This window comes from Aquarana catesbeiana, linkage group LG09, assembly GCF_042186555.1.
Source record: "Aquarana catesbeiana isolate 2022-GZ linkage group LG09, ASM4218655v1, whole genome shotgun sequence".
NCBI lineage: Eukaryota > Metazoa > Chordata > Amphibia > Anura > Ranidae > Aquarana > Aquarana catesbeiana.
In genome coordinates, this window is record NC_133332.1 from 87,898,960 (window position 1) to 87,922,299 (window position 23,340).

Below are 23,340 nucleotides of genomic sequence, written 5' to 3' on the forward strand. Positions count from 1 at the left end.
TGGGGCTGACCTAGATATGCATTTCACCATTGCGCGCTAGCGGAGGGGGTCGAGGGCGCTTTACCTTTTTTTAAAATTATTTATTTTATTCCATTTTTTTATTTTTACATGGGTACATAGTAGGTGAGGTTAAAAAAAAAAAAGAACAAAAACCAAGTCCAACCCATGTGTGTGATTATATGTCAGTATTACGTTGTATATCCCTGTATGTTGTGGTCATTCAGGTGCTTATCTAATAGTTTTTTGAAGCTATCGATGCTTTCCAGAGACCACCGCCTGTGGAAGGGAATTCCACATCCTTGCCGCTCTTTCAGTAAAGAACCCTCTACGTAGTTTAAGGTTAAACCTCTTTTCTTCTAACTTTAATGAGTGGCCACCTGTCTTGTTAAACTCCCTTCTGGGAAAAAGTTCTCGCTATTGTGGGGTCACCAGTACGGTATTTATATATTGAAATCATATCCTCTCTCAAGCGTCTCTTCTCCAGAGAGAATAAGTTCAGTGCTCGCAACCTTTCCTCATAACTAAGATCCTCCAGACCCTTTATTAGCTTTGTTGCCCTTCTTTGTACTTGCTCCATTTCCAGTACACCCTTCCTGAGGACTGGTGCCCAGAACTGGACAGCATACTCCAGGTGCAGCCAGACCAGAGTCTTGTAGAGCGGGAGAATTATTGTTTTATCTCTGGAGTTAATCCCCTTTTTAATGCATGCCAATATTCTGTTTGCTTTGTTGGCAGCAGCTTGGCACTCGTTGCAATTTCTCACTCGTGTGGTTTGAACACACGAGTGAGGAACACCACGTCTACGGGCCTCCCTTTATCTAGATGGCAAATGGACCTCCTCATAGAAGGTTAATAGATTGGTTTGGCAAGAACGATTCTTTATGAATCCATGCTGATTACTGCTAAGGATACCGTTCTCGTTACTAAAATCTTGTATATAGTTCCTTATCCCCTTCAAGAACTTGCATACTACTGATGTTAGGCTAACTGGTCTATAATTCCCAGGGATGTATTTTGGGCCCTTTTTAAATGTTGGTGCTACATTGGCTTTTCTCCAATCACCTGGCACCATTCCAGTCAGCAGACCGTCAGTAAAAAATTAGGAACAATGGTCTGGCAATTACTTGACTGAATTCCCCAAGTACCCTTGGGTACAAGCCGTCCTGGTGATTTATTAATGTTAAGTTTCCCAAGTCTAATTTTAATTCTGTCCTCTGTCTTCTGGGAAGAGCTCTCCCAAGGGGGTTAGCTTGCGGGCGCGCTCCCGTGATACAGTCGGCGGCTATATTACTCGGCCCCACCCCCGGCGCGCCACGTCATTGATTTGATTGACAGCAGCGGGAGCCAATGGCTGCACTGCTATCAATCATCCAATGAATGAGCCGAGAAGACAGCGCGTTCATGACGCGGGACTTTCGAGGGCTCAGGTAAGTAAACGGGGGGGGGGGGGGGTCGCTAATCGTCGGATGTTTTTTTCACCTTAATGCATAAAGGTGAAAAAACATGTGCCTTTACAACCCCTTTAAAGAATTTCTTGGGTTTTTTTTTTTTGCTCTCCACCGCTATGTGTCTTTCATGTTCCATCTTAGCCGCCCTAATTGCACCCTTACATTTCCTGTTGCATTCTTTATACAGTCTGAATGCTGATGATGATCCCCGACCTTGTATTTTTTTGAAGGCTTTCTCCTTTGCTTTAACATGCATTTTTACATTGGAGTTAAGCCATCCAGGACATTTGTTCACTCTTGAATTTATTACCCAATGATTGGCTAATGCCCTTATTTAATATGCTCTTAAAGCAAACCCATCTCTCCTCCGTGTTCTTTGTTTCTAAGATTTTATACCAATTTATGCCTTCTAGCAAGGTTCGTAGTTTAGGGAAGTTGGCTCTTTTGAAATTCAGTGTCTTTGTATTTCCCTTATGTTTCCTATTTGTGCGATTTATACTGAAGCCAATTGAGCTGTGATCGCCATTTCCTAAATTGCCCCGTATATCCACATCCGCGATCAGGTCTGTATTGTTGGTAATCAGTAGATCCAGTAACGCTTTATTTCTAGTTGGTGCGTCTACCATCTGACCCATGAAATTGTCCTGCAAGACATTTAGGAACTGGCGAGCCTTAGACGAATGTGTGGTTCCCTCCACCCAATCTATGTCTGGATAATTAATAATTCCCATTATGATAACACTTCCCATCCTTGCTGCTAATCCAAACTTAGGGGGTCTATAGCATACTCCCAGTATTGTTTTCCCCTTAGCTTCATCCCTTTGGAGCTCTACCCATAAGGATCCCACCTCCTCCCTAGCTCCCTTAGTGATGTCATCTCTCCCATTCACTTGTACATTATTCTTGATAGCATACCCCTTCCCCTTTTTTACCCTCTCTATCCCTGCGATAAAGGGTATACCCTTGAATGGTTGCCAGCCAATCATGAGAGCTGTTGAACCAGGTCTCTGAAATTCCCACAAAATCTAAAACCTTCTCGTACAACAGTATCTCTAGTTCACCCATCTTGTCCGCCAGGCTCCTGGCATTGGTGACCATGCCATGTAATTTAGACCGGTCACATATTATCCTCTTATTGGGTGTTCCAAGAGTGCACTAGGACTTATTACTATACTTACCTTGGGTTTATGTGCTTTAGTCAAGCTACCACTAATGCCCCCGATACTACCCTCTGGTATATGTTCCGCACTGAATCTCTACCTCTGGACCCTTCCCCCCACTGTCCATTTAACCTCTTCAGCCCCGGAAGATTTTACCCCCTTCCTGACCAGAGCACCTTTTGCAATTTGGCACTGCGTCGTTTTAAATGACAATTGCGCGGTCGTGCGGCGTTGCACCCAAACAAAATTGATGTCCTTTTTTTCTCACAAATAGAGCTTTCTTTTGGTGGTATTTAATCACCTCTGTGGGTTTTTATTTTTTGCGCTATAAACAAAAAAAATGCAATATTTTTTCATTTATGCTATAATAAATATCCCCATAAATATCTTAAAAAAAAAATTTTCCTCAGTTTAGGCAGATATATATTCTTCTATATATATTTGGTAAAAAAAAAAACACGCAATAAGCGTATATTGATTGGTTTGCGCAAAAGTTATAGTGTCTACTAAAGAGGGGATAGTTTTATGGCATTTTTGTTTTTGTTACTAGTAATGGCGGCGATCTGCAAATTTTTATCAGGACTGCGACATTATGGCGGACACATTGAACAATTTTGACACATTTTTGGGACCATTGGCATTTATACAGCGATCGGTGCTATAAAAATGCATGGATTACGGTAAAAATGTCACAGGCAGGGAAGGTGTTAACACTAGGGGGCGATCAAGGGATTAATTGTGCTCCCTTGGGGGGATTCTAACTGAAGGGGGGAGGGGACTGTGTAGGGGAGATGACAGATCGCTGTTCATACTCTGTATGAACAGACGATCTGTCTCTTCTCCCCTCAGAGAACCAGAAACTGTGTGTTTACATACACAGATCCCGGTTCTCAGTGTGTCAGCCGCGATCGCGGGAGCCCGGCGGTGATCGTGACCACCAGGAACTTGCATCGGCTCTGGGGGCGAGCAGCGGGCGCACGTGCCCCTAGTGTCCACAGGGCGAATCGACGTTACATAACGTCGCTTCGCCCAGCCGTGCCATTCTGCCCCAGTACAACTGCGGTAGCTGGTCGGCCAGTGGTTAGAAATTTTTTTTAGCACTTTTATTGCTATTTGCAGAAGAAATATAAAAACATCCCCAATACAGTATGAAAGGTCCTCTTTATGGAGAGATCTGGGGTCTAATAAGGCCGGAGGAACTGATGTCATAACGTTGCTACGGTCCTCCAAGGTCATAGAGATGAGTGGAGGCCATCTTGCCTTCATCGATCTCTATTACAAGCCATCGCCAGCGTGGTTCTGGGCTTAAATGATAACTTACCATGCAGGCCCAGGATAGGAGGGCTCAGCGAAGGAGGGTTCGGGAAGGTGAATTTCACCGTGTACTCTTTCGGTCTCTTCAGTAGCTCAGCTGGATCATGGGCATCATCAGCATCATTTTTCTTCTGACATTTCTGCTGTTTCCGAGTCAGAGCATCCTTTGTCTGTTTGACCTGCAAGACCAAACAGAAAAGGTGTGAAAAGAGGACAAGAAACCTGGACAGGGAAATTAATTCCATATTCATGAAGGCAAAAGTTAGCACCTCTTCAGATTTGGGCCTACAGTCAGGTCTCGCGTACTTTGCCACCACTAACTAATCTTAACACAAGACAGTTGTACCTCTTAAACAATGACAGAAGAGATCTGGGAGTATACAATCAGTGACCGCTGATCCTCCATCATACCTTGATTTATACCAGTACTGAGGATCTGTCATGTCACCATGAATCTTGGATTCATCTCAGATTTTTTTTCTGTGTTGCTTGACAGATATGTTATTTTTGGCAGGGTGCCATGGACTATGATTTAAATGCATAAGAACTTTTCTGTGATCAGAAATTAAACTATCCATTAGTATGATCATTAACCCTTACCCTATACACACACCACATATATATTAGAAATTATAGCTATACTGCGTAATACAGGGGAAATTATTTTTGTCATGAGAGAGAGGTGCATGTGTGATTTGAGGTGTTTGTTACCATTTTAATATATGGATTTGTACATTCTAACTATTTTTGATAATAAAATGACCGTTTAATATAGTTCAGCGAGTTGCCATATTTATGTTGATTTTTTTTCCTCTGATGGTTGAGTTGAATCAGGTTTTTTTTGTCCAATGTTTAATAATATCTATAAACCTTCTACAAGAACGCATTAGGATTTATATAATCTCAGTAACATTTTTGTTCTAGCAATGATCCAATTGAAAAGATCCAATCACATCTACTCACCGCCTGCTTGGAAGATTTCCCTCCTGCCTTCAGATCCTTCAGTTTCTTTTCCTGCTTCTCATACTGTTTCAGCATCTCCTTCTGTTTCTGCTGGTACATCTTCTTAAATGTCACTAGAGACAAAAGCAGCAAATTAAGGCTTGCTACCACATTTTTCCTCTGGGTAGAGTGAAGTAGTTTGGTGTCCCTCCTCAACAATACTACAGCAGTCAGGTTTCTTCTGGTGGCTAAATTTCCTAGTCAGTTTCACCATCTTCTCTCTCTCTGCCATATTCTATCAACAGTAAACTAGGGTACGATAACACCAGTGAGGGCAGTTGAAAGGCACCAGACAGGCAAAGGATGCTGAGTGGGGAGATAAAGAAAGAGGAGAGCAGCACAGATAGAAGAACTGGTGACTCCACATGTAAAATATAAAGTCAGCAATATGGGGGCAGGCTGAAAGCCTGTCAGAAATAGGTACCCATTTTTAGAGGGGGGAAAAAAAAATCCAGAAAATGCGAAGTTCCGCTTTAAGTAGAAAAAAAAAAAATGTAGACCAGATTCTGCAGCATCTACCTACTAAAGATACCATGGCAAGATCAATAACCCAATGTTGGCAGGAAAGGTAAACTGTCCAGTAACTGCAGTCAACTTTATTTTATCTCACTTTCCACACAGCAGGACTTAGACCTCTCCTGTGTCCTCCCCCAGGGAACAATTGGAAACATAGCCCATCACACAGAGATCCAACTTTCCTTGTAACAAAGTAGATTTCCATGTCAGAAGCACAGAATTCAATTAAAACAAAAAAACAAAACATAAAATAAAAAATACTTGACTGTGTATCAATCCTTCAAATCGGCTTCCTCTGAGCCCAGCCTGTCATGGACCTTTCTCCAGCCTGTGTTTGGACAGTGAAGGAAAAGCAGCACAGCGATCAGTATGCTCCTTGTCAGCACTTCAACTGACTAAGTCTTTTGCTGCATCTCCCTCTAACACTGATCTCTGCTATGAGTCCAAGTTAAATTCAGCTACTTACAATTAATGATTTATTACTGAATGCAGAAGTGCATTCATTTGTGATTTTTGTAATATTTGTGCTTTAGCATATTTATTTTGCAGAGGTAATGGAAAAAGAATACTTACTGTAGTTGCCCCGGTAATAAAACAGTTTCTGCTGATCAAGGTGCATTATGTCCGTACACACATCATCCAGGAAGCCCTGGTCGTGGGAGACGACGAGGAGGGTTTTCTTCCAGCCCTGCAGGTAACTGGAGAGGTAAGCGAGATATAAACACATAGCCGTAACGGAGGACCCATTCATGTGTGGAGAGCAGTATGGACAACTACCGTCTCCTATCCCCCCCAACAATGAGTGCACAGGTGTAAAACACATACTTGTTAAGCCAGATGACAGCGTTGAGGTCCAAGTGATTGGTTGGTTCATCCAACATAAGGAGGGTCGGTTCCATGAAGAGAGCCCTGGAACACAGAATATACAGAAACATGAGGCAAGAGAAATGACCATGGCTGGACACTGAGTCCTACAGTATCATTTCAAATCAGTACACGATTTGAGTTATTTTAACATTTGTAAAAGTGGATTTCAAGCTATCGCTCCACATATTTTTCCTTGCTTGCCGCCCATACGTAAATTTTAAATGCTCCCTATAGAGGTTATCTTAGTTAGGAAACCCTTGTCATGAAACAGGGCTTTTATTCTAGACCACCTTCTAAAAATGCAGAGGCATTTATTTTTGCCACAATCAATGATCAAATTATTTACAATAAACTGATCACCTTCAATAAGCATCTTATTAGATGCACTGAAATTTTGGCGGCCGAAAATGACGTTTTCGGCATTTTTCCAATAAAAGAAAAAGGTGCTAGTAATGGCACCACAAACACACGTGATTTCGCCGCAATTTTACTGTGCCTACGGTGTGTTTTTCATAGGTCATGTGACTCAAAAACCACATCAAAAACATAACAAAAAGGTGGGTTATTGATGCGTTATTGCTTCGTTTTCAATGCTTTTCAAGGCCAAAAACTGACCAAAAAACGCAGCACGCAAAATTTTTATCACTAAAATGGACCAGTGTGAAGACATACAGTATCTCACAAAAGTGAGTACACCCCTCACATTTTTGTAAATATTTTAATATATCTTTTCATGTGACAACACTAAAGAAATGAAACTTTGCTACAATGTAAAGTAGTGAGTGTACAGCTTGTATAACAGTATAAATTTGCTGTCCCCTCAAAATAACTCACACAGCCATTAACATCTAAACCGCTGGCAACAAACGTGAGAACACCCCTAAGTGTAAATGTCCAAATTGGGCCCAATTAGCCATTTTCCGTATCCGGTGTCATGTGACTCATTAGTGTTACAAGGTCTCAGGTGTGAATGGGGAGGTGGTGTGTTAAATTTTGTGTTATCACTCTCGCTCTCTCATACTGGTCACTGGAAGTTCAACATGGCACCTTATGGCAAATAACTCTCTGAGGATGTTAAAAAAAAGAATTGTGGCTCTACATAAAGATGGCCTAGGCTATAAAGAAGATTGCCCTAAAACTGAGCTTGCCAAGACCAAATAGCAGTTTAACAAGACAGGTTCCACTCAGAACAGGCCTCGCGCCATGGTCAACCAAAGAAGTTGAGTCCACGTGCTCAGCGTCATATCCAGAGGTTGTCTTTGGGACATAGATGTATGAGTGCTGCCAGCATTGCTAGAGAGGTTGAAGGGGTGGTGGGGGGGGGTCAGTGCTCAGACCATATGCCGCACACTGCATCAAATTGGTCTGCATGGCTGTCGTCCCAGAAGGAAGCCTCTTCTAAAGATGATGCACAAGAAAGCCCGCAAAACAGTTTGCTGAAGACAAGCAGACTAAGGACATGGATTACTGGAACCATGTCCTGTGGTCTGATGAGACCAAAATAAACTTATTTGGTTCAGATGGTGTCAAGCGTGTGTGGCGGCAACCAGGTGAGGAGTACAAAGACACGTGTGTCTTGCCTACAGTCAAGCATGGTGGTGGGAGTGTCATGGTCTGGGGCTGCATGAGTGCTGGCAGCACTGGGGAGCTACAGTTCATTGAGGGAACCATGAATGCCGTGTAGCATGACATACTGAAGCAGATCATGATCCTTCCCTTCGGAGACTGGGCTGTATGACAGTATTCCACCATGATAATGACCCCAAACAAACCTCCAAGACGACCACTGCCTTGCTGAGGGTAAAGGTGATGGACTGGCCAAGCATGTCTCCAGACCTAAACCCTATTGAGCATCTGTGGGGCATCCTCAAACGGAAGGTGGAGGAGCGCAAGATCTCTAACATCCACCTGCTCTGTGATGTCTTCGTGGAGGAGCAGAAGAGCACTCCAGTGGCAACCTGTGAAGCTCTGGTGAACTCCATGCCCAAGAGGGTTAAGGTAGTGTTAGAAATAACGGCGGCCACTCAAAATATTGACACTTTGGGCCCAATATGGACATTTTACACTTAGGGGTGTACTCACTTTTGTTGCCAGCAGTTTAGACATTAATGGCTGTGTGTTGAGTTATTTTGAGGGGACAGCAAATTTACACTGTTATACAAGCTGTACACTCACTACTTTGCAGCAAAGTGTCACTTCTTCAGTGTTGTCACATGAAAAAAATATAATAAAATATTCACAAAAATGTACGGGGTTTACTCACTTTTGTGAGATACTGTACATAGAATTTAAAGGGATGCATTTTTCTTGCGCTAAAGGCAGACAAGAAGTCAATAATTAAAAAAATTAATTAAAGTCAAATATATATATCATTTTTGGTTTCTGTTTTTGGCAAAGTGCATCCTCGGTTTTGGCACCAAAATTTCCCATTCAGTGCACCTCTACTTATAAGAACTGTATTTTTCTATCAATTGGGAACCATTTTGTAGGGAGGACAGCGAACACTGGCAGAGTATATATCGCACAACAGAATGTAGAACATACATGATTCCCTGCACCTTCAAATCATTGTGTCAATAGATGTAAAGGACTTCTTACAATAATAGTCAAAGGTCAACAAAAAATAAAAAAATTCAAACTGGGCTTTTAAAGCAATACTGCGGTTATAAGCCCAGATACATTTATAATCAACAGACCAGGTGCATCAGCTCATAAAATACAATGAAAGTTTTAACAAGATATTTGCAGATACCTGGCCAGTGAAACTCTCATCCTCCAGCCTCCACTGAACCTCCGCGTCTCTCGATCCTGCATCTCCGGAGTGAAGCTCAGACCGGCCAGAATCCTGCGGGCTTTGGCTTCTGCTGAGGCAGCTCCCGTGGCTCTTAATTCGTCATAGACCTAAAACAGGACAAAACACTTCAACATCATCTTACAGAATTAAGCCTAGCACACACACCACCAGCTATTTTTGGGTTGAATGAAAAAAAAACAAAAAAAAAAAAAAAAACTGACAGCTGTACTAAAAAATAGGATTTTTATAACAGCTTACCTGTAAAATCCTTTTCTTGGAGTACATCATGGGACACAGAGCCTTAAGTAATTACTTAATGGGTTATAGGCCACCTTCAGGTGATGGACACTGGTAAAACCAATCAAGGAAGTTCACTCCCTATATAACCCCTCCTCCTTCTAGGAGCACATCAGTTTTTGTAGCAAAGCAATATACTTAAATCCCAAAGAGGGCAGGGACCTCTGTGTCCCATGATGTACTCCAAGAAAAGGATTTTACAGGTAAGCTGTTATAGCAATCCTATTTTCTTTATTGTACATCATGGGACACAGAGCCTTAAGTAATTAAGGCTAATTATGCAATTACTACTATAGGACATCCCATAGCAATGCTACTTGAGGGGAGGGAGACACAACTTGTAGGGCACCCCCAGACCTGAGGACTTATACTGCTGCCTGCAGCACACTGCAGGCAGCACCACCTCCTTACATCCAGCCGATAAAATTTGGTGAATGTATGTATTGAAGACCAAGTTGCGGCCTTTCTTGTCAAAAGGACTAAGGGAATATGTTGTATCGGTTCAAATGGCTGTTTTTGTAACACAGACAAAACTAAGTTCAAATCCCAAGGGTTCAAGAGAGGTTTGACGGTCGGATTAAGCTGCATCACCCCTTGCATAAAACCTCGAACTAAAGGATGTGTAGCAAGCGGTCTTTGAAATAAGACTGATAAAGCTGAGACTTGGCCTTTAATAGTACTCAAGGCCAATTTCATTTCTACCCCTAATTGTAGAAAGGAAAGAATTCTGCCTATGATATATCCCCTAGGGGGCCAACCCTTGGATTCACAACAGGAAATATAAGCCCTCCAAACTCTATAACAGGGATCTCCAAACTACGACCCATCAGCTGTTGCAGAACTACACGTCCCATGAAGCATTGTAAAACTCTGACATTCACAGACATGACTAGGCATGATGGGAATTGTAGTTCCTGAACACCTGGAGGGCCATAGTTTGGAGACCCCTGCTCTATAATATATAGTTCTGGAAGCTGGCTTCCTTGCATTAATCAGGGTAGAGATAACTGACCCGGAGAGCCTACGTTTCTTCAAAATGTGGGTTTCAATAGCCAAGCTGTTAAATTTAGAGACCGTATGGTAGGATGGAATATCGGTCCCTGTGATAGCAGATCTGGCCGTAGTGGGAGGGCCCATGGGCCCTTCCACTGCCATCATTACGATTTCTGCATACCATGACCTTCTGGGCCAAATTGGTGCTACCAGAATTACCTGCCTTCTTTCCAGCTTGAACCTGCAAAGCAGGCGAGGCAGCAACTGAATAGGGGAGAATGCATAGATCAGTGAGAACTGATCCCACGGGGTCACCAACGCATTAGTTCTGCATTCGAGTGGATCCCTTGTTCTGGCCACAAAGTTGACTAACTTCATGTTGAACCTGGACGCTAGAAGATCTACGTCCGCAGTCTCCCATCTTTGGCAAACAGCCCGAAATATGTCGGGGTGAAGAGACCATTCCCCTGGGAATAACTGCTGGCGGCTTAAGTAGTCCGCCTGCCAATTCTCTACTCCCGGAAAGACTGCCGATAGACACGGAACATTCCTTTCTGCCCAAGTTAGAATATGGTTAACCTCTCTCTGCGCTAAGAGACTATTGGTGCCCCCCCGTGGTGATTGATATAGTCCACAGCTGTGGGATTGTCAGATCCTGACTGGCTCCTAACAGGACAATCCCATAACTTGAAAGTCCAGGCCTTTGGAGCCAGACGCACTGCCCAAATCTCTAGCATATTGATGGGCAAGGTTCTTTCGGCTCTTGACCACTATCCCTGGACAGTTGTCTTGTGGTTACTTTCCTGTCTTTTCACTGGATGTTAGAGATCATTGCAGAAGTTCAGTGTTAGAAATACACAGGAGAAAATGCATATTGACAAGGGGAGTGTAGAGGTGGGCAGGGAGCCTACTGACATCACGACTCCACCCACCGAGCTCCAGACAACAGACCCACCCACAGAATATGCAGTTTTTCGGGTCTAATAACAGACAGAGGGGAGACATTTGACAGGTAAAGATACATACAGGAGGCATGTATATCCTTATAGATAACCCCTATGGCAGTAGTTTAGAAATGACATTGGGTTTACATCCACTTGCAAAAGGGCGGATCTTCAAAAACTGATTTCGATTATTTAGATCTAGAATGGGTCTGACATCTCCATTTGGTTTTGGTACCATAAAAAGATTTGAATAAAACCCCAGACCTTGCTCTTTTGTGGGAATCTGTATGATCACCCCTTGAGATATTAATCGGTCTAGTGGCTGAAACAGAGATTGTCTTTTCTCTGGCTCTGTGGGAACACTTGACCTCAGGAAACGAGACGGTGGAAAGTCCCAAAATTCCAGCTTGTACCCCAGCGTTACCATGGAGGTGACCCATCTGCCCTGAATTTCCTCTTGACAGACTGCTGAAAACTGCAGAAGTCTCCCCCCCACCTTGGTGAGAGGGGTTGCCTCTTCATGATGAGGCTTTAAGATTCTGTTTTGCAGGTTTCCGACCCCAGGACTTCTTTTGAGCCTGGGTCTGACCCTGAGGTTTTCCTCTAGAGTCTGACGGCAGAGGCCGTCGCCACTGCCTAGAGGCAGAACCCCCTGGCGCAGGGGAAAGAGGCCATTTAAATGAAGGGCGTTTATACTTTCTTTTGACTGGTAAAAGAGTACTTTTCCCACTAGAAATTGTTTGGATATATTTGTCCAAATCTTCTCCAAACAGTCGCTCCCCATGAATAGGGAACCCAGTTATGAGGGTTTTACATGGTGCTTCTGCTGACCAATTTTTTAACCACAGGATTCTACGCATATGTACAAGCATAAGCGTAAGGCGAAATGCCTGGTGAATAGAATCTTTAATGGCATCTATGGCAAAGCATAATGCTTTTGGTATCCAGTTCCTGCGCAACAAGCCAATTTCCGGGCTTGTTGCTCAGGAACCTCTTTAAGGGCCTGTCTAAATTGGTCCTTTAGGGATTGACAGACACCTATTGCAGTGACTGCAAATGGCTCCTGCCAAGGAAAAAGTAGATTTTAACAGGGATTCCAACTTCTTATCTGTTGGATCCGTAAGCATTTGTGCATTGTCTACAGGACAAGTTAGGCTTCTATGCACACTGGAAATTGCAGCGTCAACTACTGGTACCTTCCATCTCTTAGTGAATTTCTCCACCATGGGATAGAGAACTGAAAATCTCTTTGGAGGGAGAAAATCTTATCCGGGTGATCCCATTCAGCAAAAACAAGCTGTTCTAGTAATGCATGGACAGGAAACGCATGCACAGGCTGAGAAGGTTTCAAGGAACCCAAGGAAGAAACCAAGCTTTCAGGAGACTCCGTTAGGGGCAACATAAAAGTGGAATGAACCATCTCTGTAAGGGTTTTTATCAGCAATTTCTCAGATTGGGAAGCTGAAAAGGGTTCATCTACCATTGTTTCCTCCACAGAGGAATCAGCGGTTTGTTTTTTCTCCTGATCACCTGAGGGTAACACCTCATCCTGAGCCCACTGTTCCCCTTGCAAAGGTTCTGAAGTGGGGGAGGGGGATCTAGCACGCTTCCTATCCATTTGAATGAAGGATGCAATTAAAGCCGCTAATCTTCCTTCCAGACCCTGCAGGGTGGAGGAAAGGACATCTTCAGTCACGTATATAGGGGCTGAGATGTGAGAAGCAGTTGCACCATCAATTTGTTCCAATGGCTCACCCTGGTTTGCCATAACTGGCAATTCAGGCAAGGATGACAGCATGGAAATGCGACTCGAGATCCTAGCGCCTGGGGGTGAAACCTTTAGTACTTTTTTGGTCTTTGTGGTGCCTTTTTTGGTAGGCATAGTCCTAAGCACAAAAAACAAAGGCACCATACAATTGCACTTAATCACTGAATATAGTCATGACAAATAAAACCGCTATAAAGTTCAGCCTAGTGCTGGGGAAAAAAGTGTCCTTCCTGTATCAGGAATGCCAGCTTGCAACCCTCACATGTCCCACAGCTCCTGTGTGCAGGCTGCTTGTTTCCTCCTTGTCAGCCTGCAGTTTTATCTATTTTTGCCTGCCGTGTGTCCTCGTGGACGTTTACGGCACAGTGCTTAGGCCCCGCCCTCCGAAAAAAATTCAGCCCCACTTTTTATTTAAAAATGTTCCCGTGCTCGTGCACGACGCTTTCGGGTCTACAGACCCAACACGAGGGGAGGGGAGAGGAGGGGAGGCAGAGACCTGTTTAGCAGCAGGCACACAACAATGGTAAAAGCAGTCAACAGTAACAATAGTTAACAATATTAGCAGTACCAGCGGGACCTCTGCACCCCCCACGGCGGGGGTAATGTAAGGGAGGTATACCGCTGATGTCCCCCTAACCCTCTGGTCCCTTCAGGGGAGAGAAAGAAAACATTTGGCAGATTTCTTTTACCTGAGAGGAATCCCCCTGCACAAGCTGCTGCGGCCACACACAGACTGACTTTTACAGTGAAGACAACAAAGGTATGTGCATAGACTCCCTCTAGTGGAGAATTAAGGCATGACAAAATTTTTTCCCTAATAGAAAAATACATAGGTGTTTTTAGTACCTAAGTTTCTTTCCTTACCTTATCTCTGCCGCAGGATTTTCTGAATTAACAGACTATCCAACCTTGACCCATCACGGCGGGCTGCGTTTAGCAAACCTTCAAGGACCGGGTCCCTAGATATCGGGGTTCCAACTCCCTTGGACCTGTAAAGCACCCCACCAGGAAAGCTTTAGGTAATGTAGCAAGACCTAAGCCCTGGGTTCCCGTGGTCCAGCCCTACAAAGAGAGGCGTTACAGGCAAAAACCTTGTGCTTTGGATACGAGGCTCCATTAGGCCTCAGTGGCACTTTGGATTGATCTGGTCTATGGAGGTTATTTAAATCCAGCATGGATCCCTCCTGGAGCTCCTCAGAGCACATCTTCACTCGTGACCAACACCTTAGACATTGGTGAAAAAACTGAAGTACTCCTGGAAGGAGGAGGGGTTATATAGGGAGTGAACTTCCTGGATTGGGTATACCAGTGTCCATCACCTGAAGGTGGCCTATAACCCATTAAGTAATTACTTAAGGCTCTGTGTCCCATGATGTACGATAAAGAAATCTGATGTTAATACAGCGATCTCCCCTGCCGTACTATTGTGTTCTGACAGGGGGAAAGTGCCCCTGACAGAACACTCCGGTCAGCGCTCTCAGGCATCGGCTGAAGAGAACCGATCGGCTGCTGGTTTTCCAGCATACACATCCTACAGAAGCCAGCCAAAAGGCATGCTTCTGTTGGACCAGCTGCTATATACAGGGGCCGAATGTCGGATGGTTTTTATTGAACCTGTTGATGCTGCCCGATGTGTGTGTATTAGGCTTTAGTAACCGGTACCCTTGTACAATTACGAGTCATCACCTTCTCCAGCCTCTCTGCTGCACTGTCATCTCCCTTCTCCAGGCGGGCTTGCAGCTTCTTTTCCTGCTCCAACAACTTCAGGCGCTTTGTGTCGGCCTTTAGGACAGCTTGGACAGCCGGTGTGTCATCAGCGATAACCTCTGCGTGATAGAAAAGGAGACAGGTTAACCAGGAACAAATAAGTAGATTTTATACATTAGGTGCATATAGTAGAAGGGGACATACCTTGCTCACAGAGAAGAACATCAATATTGGGGGGAATGTTTAGGGCACGGTTGGCAATATGTTTTAGCAGAGTTGTTTTTCCTTTGCTTAAAAAGGAGTAATAAAAATAAAGATAAAAATAAAACCCAACACAAATTTTAATAACTAAATATAAAATAAACTATTAATAAAAAAACATTAAAATTATAAAAACAAGAGAGCACCTTGTACACAGTGAGCACATACTGCTCAAATCTTGCTGTGTGCTCCACTAAACCATAAAAAAATTCAATGATGTTCCTGGATTACTTACCCGTTAGGTCCCACCAAGCCGTAGCGCCGACCAGCAACTACTAACAAGTCAGCATTCACAAACAGCTCCTTGCCATGGGCAGAGATACTGAACTTCTCCAACTAGATGGGGAAACACTAATTTTAGACTTCTGGTATAACATCATGTTCAGCATTCTGCAATCGATTAGAAAATTTAAGACCTCTGTGTTGGTTGGCTGTATTAAAATAAATGAATTATATAAAACACTCCCAAGCCACCCAAACGATCCTCAGCCGAACCACCCTCACCCTAGGTACTGACCTCCTCCAACAGCAACTTAATCTTAGGTTGTTTACATCCCATCCGGTTACAATCTAGTGCCTGGCTCCCCACGCACACTATCACTTAAACTTGCACGTGACATTGCTCCTGCAGTATGTGTATTTCCCAATCAAGTCTATGAGCAGTTGGTTGTCTGTGCACTTAGCAATAGATTTTTACCAGACAAATGTAAACATGGGATGGTACCACCATTATGAAGGTAAGTACCGGAGGAAAATGATGGCTAGTCTAAGGAGCCCCCAAAACTAACCTGACAAACAAAAGCTGCCATTCCTGACCTCTGCTCTGAAATGCTTGTCACCTCACTTGGCTTCCACGATAACTTTTGTGCGTTAAAGCTTTAAATCAATGGCTGTAGGGGAAAAAAAAAAAAGTACCTATACCTACCTTAGTGCAGGGAGTGACATTACCATCCTTCTACCGACGTTCTGAGAAATGCTAAGTAGGCCAAATCTTGTGCAGTGCAGAAATGTCTTCATATATTTGGAATACACAGCATTCCCCAGGGTGTTGCAGAAGAATGGAAGGATGGTTCCATAGGCACCTCAGGTAGATGCTGGGGTGAGACCAGTACTGTATATTTGCTTTTGTGCTCACTTTTTTTTGGTTTCAACTTTGCTGCAGTGTTTTAGCATGGGAGGGGGAGGGGTTCTCCATAAATAAGCAAATATATATTTATATTCCACACACATACAGTGAATTGAAATTTTCCACATTTTATGTTACAACCAAAAACGTAAAAGTATTTTTATTGGAATCTTATGTGATAGACCAACACTAAGTGGCACATAATTGTGAAGTGGAAGGAAAATAAGTGGGTTTCAATTTTTTTTAGAAATAAGTGAAAAGTACATTTGTATTCAGCCCCCCTGAGCCAATACTTTGTAGAACCACCTTTCACTGCAATTCCAGCTGCAAGTCTTTTTGGGGATGTCTCTACCAGCTTTGCACATCTAGAGAGTGACATTTTGCCCATTCTGCTTTGCAAAATAGCTCAAGCTCTGTCAGATTGCATGGAGAGCATCTGAACAGCAATTTTCAAGTCTTGCCACAAATTTTCAATTGGATTTAGATTTGGACATATGAATATGCTTTGATCTAAACCATTTCATTGTAGCTCTGGCTGTATTGTTTAGGGTCGTTGTCCTGCTGGAAGATGAACCTCCCCCCAGTCTTAAGTCTTTTTGCAGACTCTAATGCCGCGTACACACGGTCGGACTTTTTGTCTACAAAAGTCCGACGGACGCTGACGGACTAAAGCTGGCTGACAATCCGATCGCGTGTGCGCTTCCCCGGACTTTCAGCGGACTTTTCCAGCCTCAAATCTGACGGACTTTAGATTTGAATCATGCTTCAAATCTTTACGTCGTAACTACGCCGGACCCAGAAATCCGCTCGTCTGTGTGCTAGTCCGACGGACAAAAACCCACGCTAGGGCAGCTATTGGCTACTGGCTATCAACTTCCTTATTTTAGTCCGGTGTACGTCATCACGTATGAATCCGTCAGACTTTTGTGTGATCGTATGTAGGCAAGTCCGTTCGTAAGAAAGTCTGCCGCAAGTCCGCCTAAAGTCCGTCTAAAGTCCGTCTAAAGTCCGTCGGACAGGCTGTCGGACAGGCTGTCGGACTTTTGTAGACGAAAAGTCCGACCGTGTGTACGCGGCATAACAGGTTTTCCCTGTTAGAGTCTGCATTTGCCCTGTATTTGGCTCCATCCATCTTCCCATCAACTCTGACCAACTTCCCTGTCCCTGCTGAAGAAAAGCATTCACACAATATGATGCTGCCACCATCAAGTTTCACAGTGGGGATGGTGTGTTCAGGGTGATGTGCAGTGTTTGTTTTCCGCCACACAAAAGCATTTTGCTTTTAGGCCAAAAAGTTCAATTTTGGTCTCATCTGACCAGAGCACCTTCTTTCACATGTTTGCTGTGTCCCCCACATAGCTTCTCTCTAAACCGCTGGCAACATAAATGAGTACACCCCTAAGTGAAAATGTCCAAATTGGGCCCAATTAGCCATTTTCCCTCCCCGATGTCATGTGACTCAGTATTACAAGGTCTCAACTGTGAATGAGGTACAGGTGTGTTAAATTTGGCGTTATCGCTCTCACTCTATCATACTGGTCACTGGAAGTTCAACGTGGCACCTCATGGCAAAGAACTCTGAGGATCTGGAAAAAAAAAAAAAATTGTTGCTCTACATAAAGATGGCCTATGCTATAAGAAGATTGCCAAGACCATGAACCTGAGCTGCACCATGGAGGCCAAGACCATATAGCCGTTTAACAGAAAAGGTTCCACTCAGAACAAGCCTTGCCATGGTCAACCAAAGAAGTTGAGTGCACATGGTCATATCCAGAGGTTGTCTTGGGAAAGATGTATGAGTGCTGCAAGCATTGCTGCAGAGGTTCAAGGGGTGGGGGTTCAGCCTGTCGGTGCTCAGACCATACGCCACACACTGCATCAAATTGGTCAGCATGGCTGTTGTCCCAGAAGGAAGCCTCTTCTAAAAGATGATGCACAAGAAAGCCTGCAAACAGTTTGCTGAAGACAAGCAGACCAAGGACATGGATTGCTGGAACCATGTCCTGTGGTCTAATGAGATCAAGATAAAATTATTTGGTTCAGATGGTGTCAAGCATGTGTGGCGGCAACCAGGTGAGGGGTACAAAGACAAGTGTGTCTTGCCTACAGTCAAGCATGGTGGTGGGAGTGTCATGGTCTGGGGCTGCATGAGTGCTGCCGGCACTGGGGAGCTACAGTTCATTGAGGGAACCACGAATGCCAACATGTACTGTGACATACTGATGCTAAGGGTGTGCATCTTCACTGGTCTCACGATTCGATTGCGATTATCTTGTCCATGATTCGATTCTGCGATGCATCACGATTATTGCGCAAGGTTAAAAACTTTTTATCCAAAAATTCAAGCAGTCGGAAAAACCCAATTTTTTACCAGTGGCAGAGGCATGGTGGGATCAGACTGGCATGGTGGGATCAGACTGGCATGGTGGGATGAGGCAGAGAAGTGATGGTAGTGGAGGGAGGGGATCAGTGAACTGGCACTCAGCTGCTATTGGTCTATTGGTGTCAGTCGATTCCCCCTCCTCCATGCTGCTCAATGTGTTCCGGTGCCTCCAGTGAGGCATCTACTCATGTTGGGTCTCCTTCAGCTCCTTCCCCTGCACTGTACTGGCTGTCAGCTCATCATTTCTGCTTCAGTGAAAGGTAGGGGGCTTTATCCACCATGCAGGCTCTGCCCTCTGTGTTTCTCCCAGAGAGGCAGAGCACTGCACAGAGCGACGGATGACGTCAAAAGTCGATTCAGCCGACTCGCAGCATCGGTGCAGCATTGTGAACGTCCAAATCGCGATGCACTGATGCTGCAATTATATTCAACACCCCTAGCTGAAGCAGAGCATGATCACCCTCCCTTTGGAGACTAGGCGGCAGGGCAGTTTTCCCATATAACAACCCCAAACACACCTACAAGACGACCACTGCCTTGCTAAAGAAGCTGAGGGTAAAGATGATGGAATGGTCAAGCATGTCTCCAGACCTAAACCCTATTGAGCATCATAAACCCCTATTGAGCATAAACTAGGGTTTAGGTCCCCAGACCTAAACCCTAGTCCGCAACGGACGCTGCGGACTAGGCCGAAGCCGCGGCCTCGCTTAAAAACTCCCGCCCGCAGCTCCTCAGGACCAGCTCAGTGTCAGCACCGGTCCTGGTGGAAAAAAAAAAAAAAAAAAATTGATTTGCTGAAATTTTGAATTGATTTGACCTCTCAACTCGATTCAAGATTCAAATAGATTTTTTGCCCAGCCCTAGAGTTTACTCACTTTTGTTGCCAGTGGTTTAGACATTAATGGCTGTGTGTTGAGTTATTTTGAGGGGACAGCAAATTTACATTGTTATACAAGCTGTACACTCACTACTTTACATTGTAGCAAAGTGTCATTTCTTCAGTGTTGTGACATGAAAATATAGAATCAAAATATTTACAAAAATATGAGGGATGTACTCACTTTGGTATAATATATGAATTTTAGTGCACACAAACACACCATTTTTTGGTAACATATAAAAGATGATGTTACGCTGAGTAAATAGATACCCAACATGTCATGCTTTAAAACTGCGTATGCTTGTGGAATGGTGACAAAATACAGTACCTAAAAATCTCCATAGGTGATGCTTTAAAAGCTTTTACAGGTTACCAGTTTAGAGTTACACAGGAGATCTTGCGCTAGTATTGATGCGCTCACTCCGACATTCGTGGTGATACATCACGTGTGATGCAAATGCAGTTTATAAATGTGCGAGATGGGAGGGCCAGAGCAAGGCGGCTTCAGCGGCAGCAGAGGGGGTGCCCCTTTCACCGCCTGTAAAAGTGCAGCCTCTCAGATCACTTTGACTTTAAAGTAAATCGCCTACTGTAAAGAATAGTACAGGGATCACAGCTGTAGCTGCGGCCATGCTCCTGGTTATAACCCCCTCAATACAAAAAACTGTTCATATACGTACAGCAGTATCGAGGTGCTTAAAAAGGTCAACTCTAATATCTAACACTGTAAATCTCGTACTGTTCATGTTGGTCCTTATACTGAACTTCAGAAGCCTTCCAATGCCCCCCTGACCTCCCAAAACCACATCCCAGATACAAATGTTTTTGCCTGCCAAAATATTTGCAATGTATTTGTCAGTCTAATGTTATCCGCTCTCTTCTGCTCAGTTGAATGTGTGACATTAAAAATGGCCAACTCAATCCACTTTTGTGGGGGGAAAAAATAAAAATATAGCATATACAATTTTATATTAGTTATATAAGTTATATTGTAATTGAATAATCAAAATGACCTTTCCTTTTCAATCTGCAGTGCTGTAATTTTTTTATAAAATATGGCAACATGGAGGCATTCTGTATACAGATAGTGTACAGCAATGTTTCTCAACTGCAGTCCTCAAGTACCCCCAACAGGTCAGGTTTTCAGGCTATTCTGCACAGGTGATTTGATCAGTTTCACTGCCTTAGTAATTAGCACAGCTGTTTTCGTCTGAGGGAAATCCTGAAAACATGACATGTAGGTGTGTTTGAGTGTGTGTGTGTTTGGGAGGGGGGGGTGTGTACTTGAGGAGTTGAGTTGGACTTGAAAAACCTTGGTGTACAGAACGCTCCCCCAGAAATGCAATCTCCTGCTTGTGTGATTGGCTTACTGACTGTCCCAGAAGTCTGCACCAAGATGCAGATCAGATTTTAGGCATCCCCTGCAACAGAAATGCTATTTTTGGTGAGATACTCTTAAAGAGAAAGCATGTCTAAAGAGATGCATACCATGACACTTTCCTTATTAGAGCCCTGCAGGTGCAGCAGCTGATTGAGAATTATAAAATAACCCCCATACAGATTTCACTCTGCACATGGACAAACAGCTATTTCTTCAACACAACAAAAGGTAGGAATCTGCAACAAAGTTTGATTAAAGTCCCTGCAAATGTACATAGATCACCCAGAGGGGAATGTTTTTTTTTTTTCCCTCAACAAAAGTGGAGTTACTCTTAAGATCATAACTATGCACATAAAAACACACAGCCTTTCATTAACAGTCACAGACATCCTGAGACCCAACTGAAGTATATATTCTGTGACAGCCAGAACTGTCAGTTTACCTTGATGTCGGAGGCATTCTCTAGCATGGCTTGGCGGGATGACAATTCTGCTTGTGAAACAGAGAAATCGTCCTCTGCTGCCGTTGCCTTTTTCATTGATGCCACCTGTTTCTCATAATCCATCTAATGAGACAGATGACAGTGAGGTGTTAAATGTCAGTGAGCAACAGGGAATCAGAGAATGGGAAAAGTTTTGTTGAAGGGCAATTCCAGGCAAAATAAATGAAAGCATAAAATTACACAGAATCAATAGGACTGTTCAAAAAGCTTGCACTTTACAACTTTTTTTTGCGTTTCCTGCATCACTTATCACACTTCCAAGGCAGGTATATATCAGATTGGTGGATGTAAGGAACTTCTTAGTATTGGCCTGGTTTTTACATACAGCTGTTTATGAGAGGCATCACTAGTGTTTTCCAGAATCACCAGATAACTGATTTAGGAATGGGGAAGGCCCTGTTCATTACAGGATGCTTGGACAAAAAACACTGAACTATGCATCTCAGGTTATATGGTCTGCGTCACAAGGTTTTATTTTCATGTAAACCTTCCTTTATCGTATTCTGTGAACAAATTGTCATTTCTGATACAGGTAAGCAACTAAGCAAAGATGATGAACAAAAGCTAGCACAACATGTAGGGCCACAAGGAGCGGTTATTTTAATAATCGATTCGTTGGCCGATTATTGTTTCGATGAGTCGGATAATAACCTTACAAAAAGTGTGGTGTCTAATTTAGTTAATATGCAAGGTATAAAAAAAGGCAATTTATTCTTAAATATCTCTACGCAGTGGTAAATATAAATAACCAACTATCTGGTTAGGGAGCAAAATCTCTAATCCACTTTGAGAATAACAGACAGAATCTGGTAAATATCAGACAAAAACTTTTACTTAACCACTTCAGCCCCAGGAGGATTTGCCCCCTTCCTGACCAGGCCATTTTTTGCGATACAGCAATAACTGACAGCGCAGTCGTGCGACGTTGTACCCAAACAAAATTTGTGTCATTTTTTTTCCCACAAATGGAGCTTTCTTTTGGTGGTATTTGATCACCTCTGCGGTTTTTATAATTTTTTTGCGCTATAAAGATCGACAATTTTGAAAAAAAAAAAAAGAAAAATTATATATAGTTAGATATATATCTCTCTCTCTCTCTCTATATATATAGAGATATATATATATATATATATATATATATATATATATATCTATATCTATAGATATATATCTCTATCTATATATATATATATATATATATATATATATATATATATATATATATATATATATATATATATATATATATATATATATATCTAGAGATATATATATATATATATATATATATATATATATATATATATATATTGATTGGTTTGCACAAAAAGTTATAGCATCTACAAAATAGGGGAAAGATTTGTGGCATTTTTATTATTTTTGTACTAGTAATGGCAGCGATCTGTGATTTTTATCAGGCCTGAGACATTGTGGACAGATCGGACACTTGCCACTATTTTGGAACCACTGACATTTATACAGCGATTAGTGCTTTAAATAGCCACTGATTACTGTATGAATGTCATTAGTAAAGAAGGGGTTAACACTAGGGGGCGATCAAGGGGTTAACTGTGTTCCCTGTGTGTGTTCTAAATGTGGGGGGGTGGGACTGACTAGGGAAGGAGACTGATCGGTGTTCCTATATAATAGGAACACACAATCTGTCTTCTCTCCCCTGACGGGACGTGGATGTGTGTGTGTTTACACACACACACACACACACACACACACACACCATCCCAGGTGCGCCTCGTGGCCGCCAGGCACGCGCACGGGCTCCTAAGTGACGCGGCGGGCGTTCGCGCGCCCCCTAAACCCTTTAAAAGCGGCCGCTGTACAGCTACAGCGATTTGCGCAGGGGAGCCATTCTGCTGCCGTCAATCAATGGCGGGTGGTCTGGAGCCTGTTTTGGCGATTTTCATACAGAACTGTAATATATTATATGCTGGCCATAAAAAAAAAAGGCCATTTACAATTAATTTATTTTTTTACATAAA

The 23,340-nt window shown here is 43.2% G+C and overlaps 1 protein-coding gene across 3 annotated transcripts in view; it reads right to left on the minus strand.

Annotated features, from left to right (window-relative positions):
• The window catches only part of ABCF1 (ATP binding cassette subfamily F member 1), a 101,492-nt gene that overhangs the window by 14,371 nt on the left and 63,781 nt on the right, over positions 1 to 23,340 (minus strand). For all 3 annotated transcript variants that reach the window (XM_073598912.1, XM_073598911.1, XM_073598910.1), the window contains 9 exons: positions 21,284 to 21,406; positions 15,307 to 15,407; positions 15,015 to 15,100; positions 14,790 to 14,929; positions 9,060 to 9,208; positions 6,266 to 6,349; positions 6,014 to 6,138; positions 4,886 to 4,998; positions 3,930 to 4,101 (listed from right to left, as the gene is read on the minus strand). In XM_073598912.1, coding sequence (XP_073455013.1) covers positions 3,930 to 4,101; positions 4,886 to 4,998; positions 6,014 to 6,138; positions 6,266 to 6,349; positions 9,060 to 9,208; positions 14,790 to 14,929; positions 15,015 to 15,100; positions 15,307 to 15,407; positions 21,284 to 21,406 — 1,093 coding nt within the window. The remainder of the gene's footprint in view (positions 1 to 3,929; positions 4,102 to 4,885; positions 4,999 to 6,013; positions 6,139 to 6,265; positions 6,350 to 9,059; positions 9,209 to 14,789; positions 14,930 to 15,014; positions 15,101 to 15,306; positions 15,408 to 21,283; positions 21,407 to 23,340) is intronic.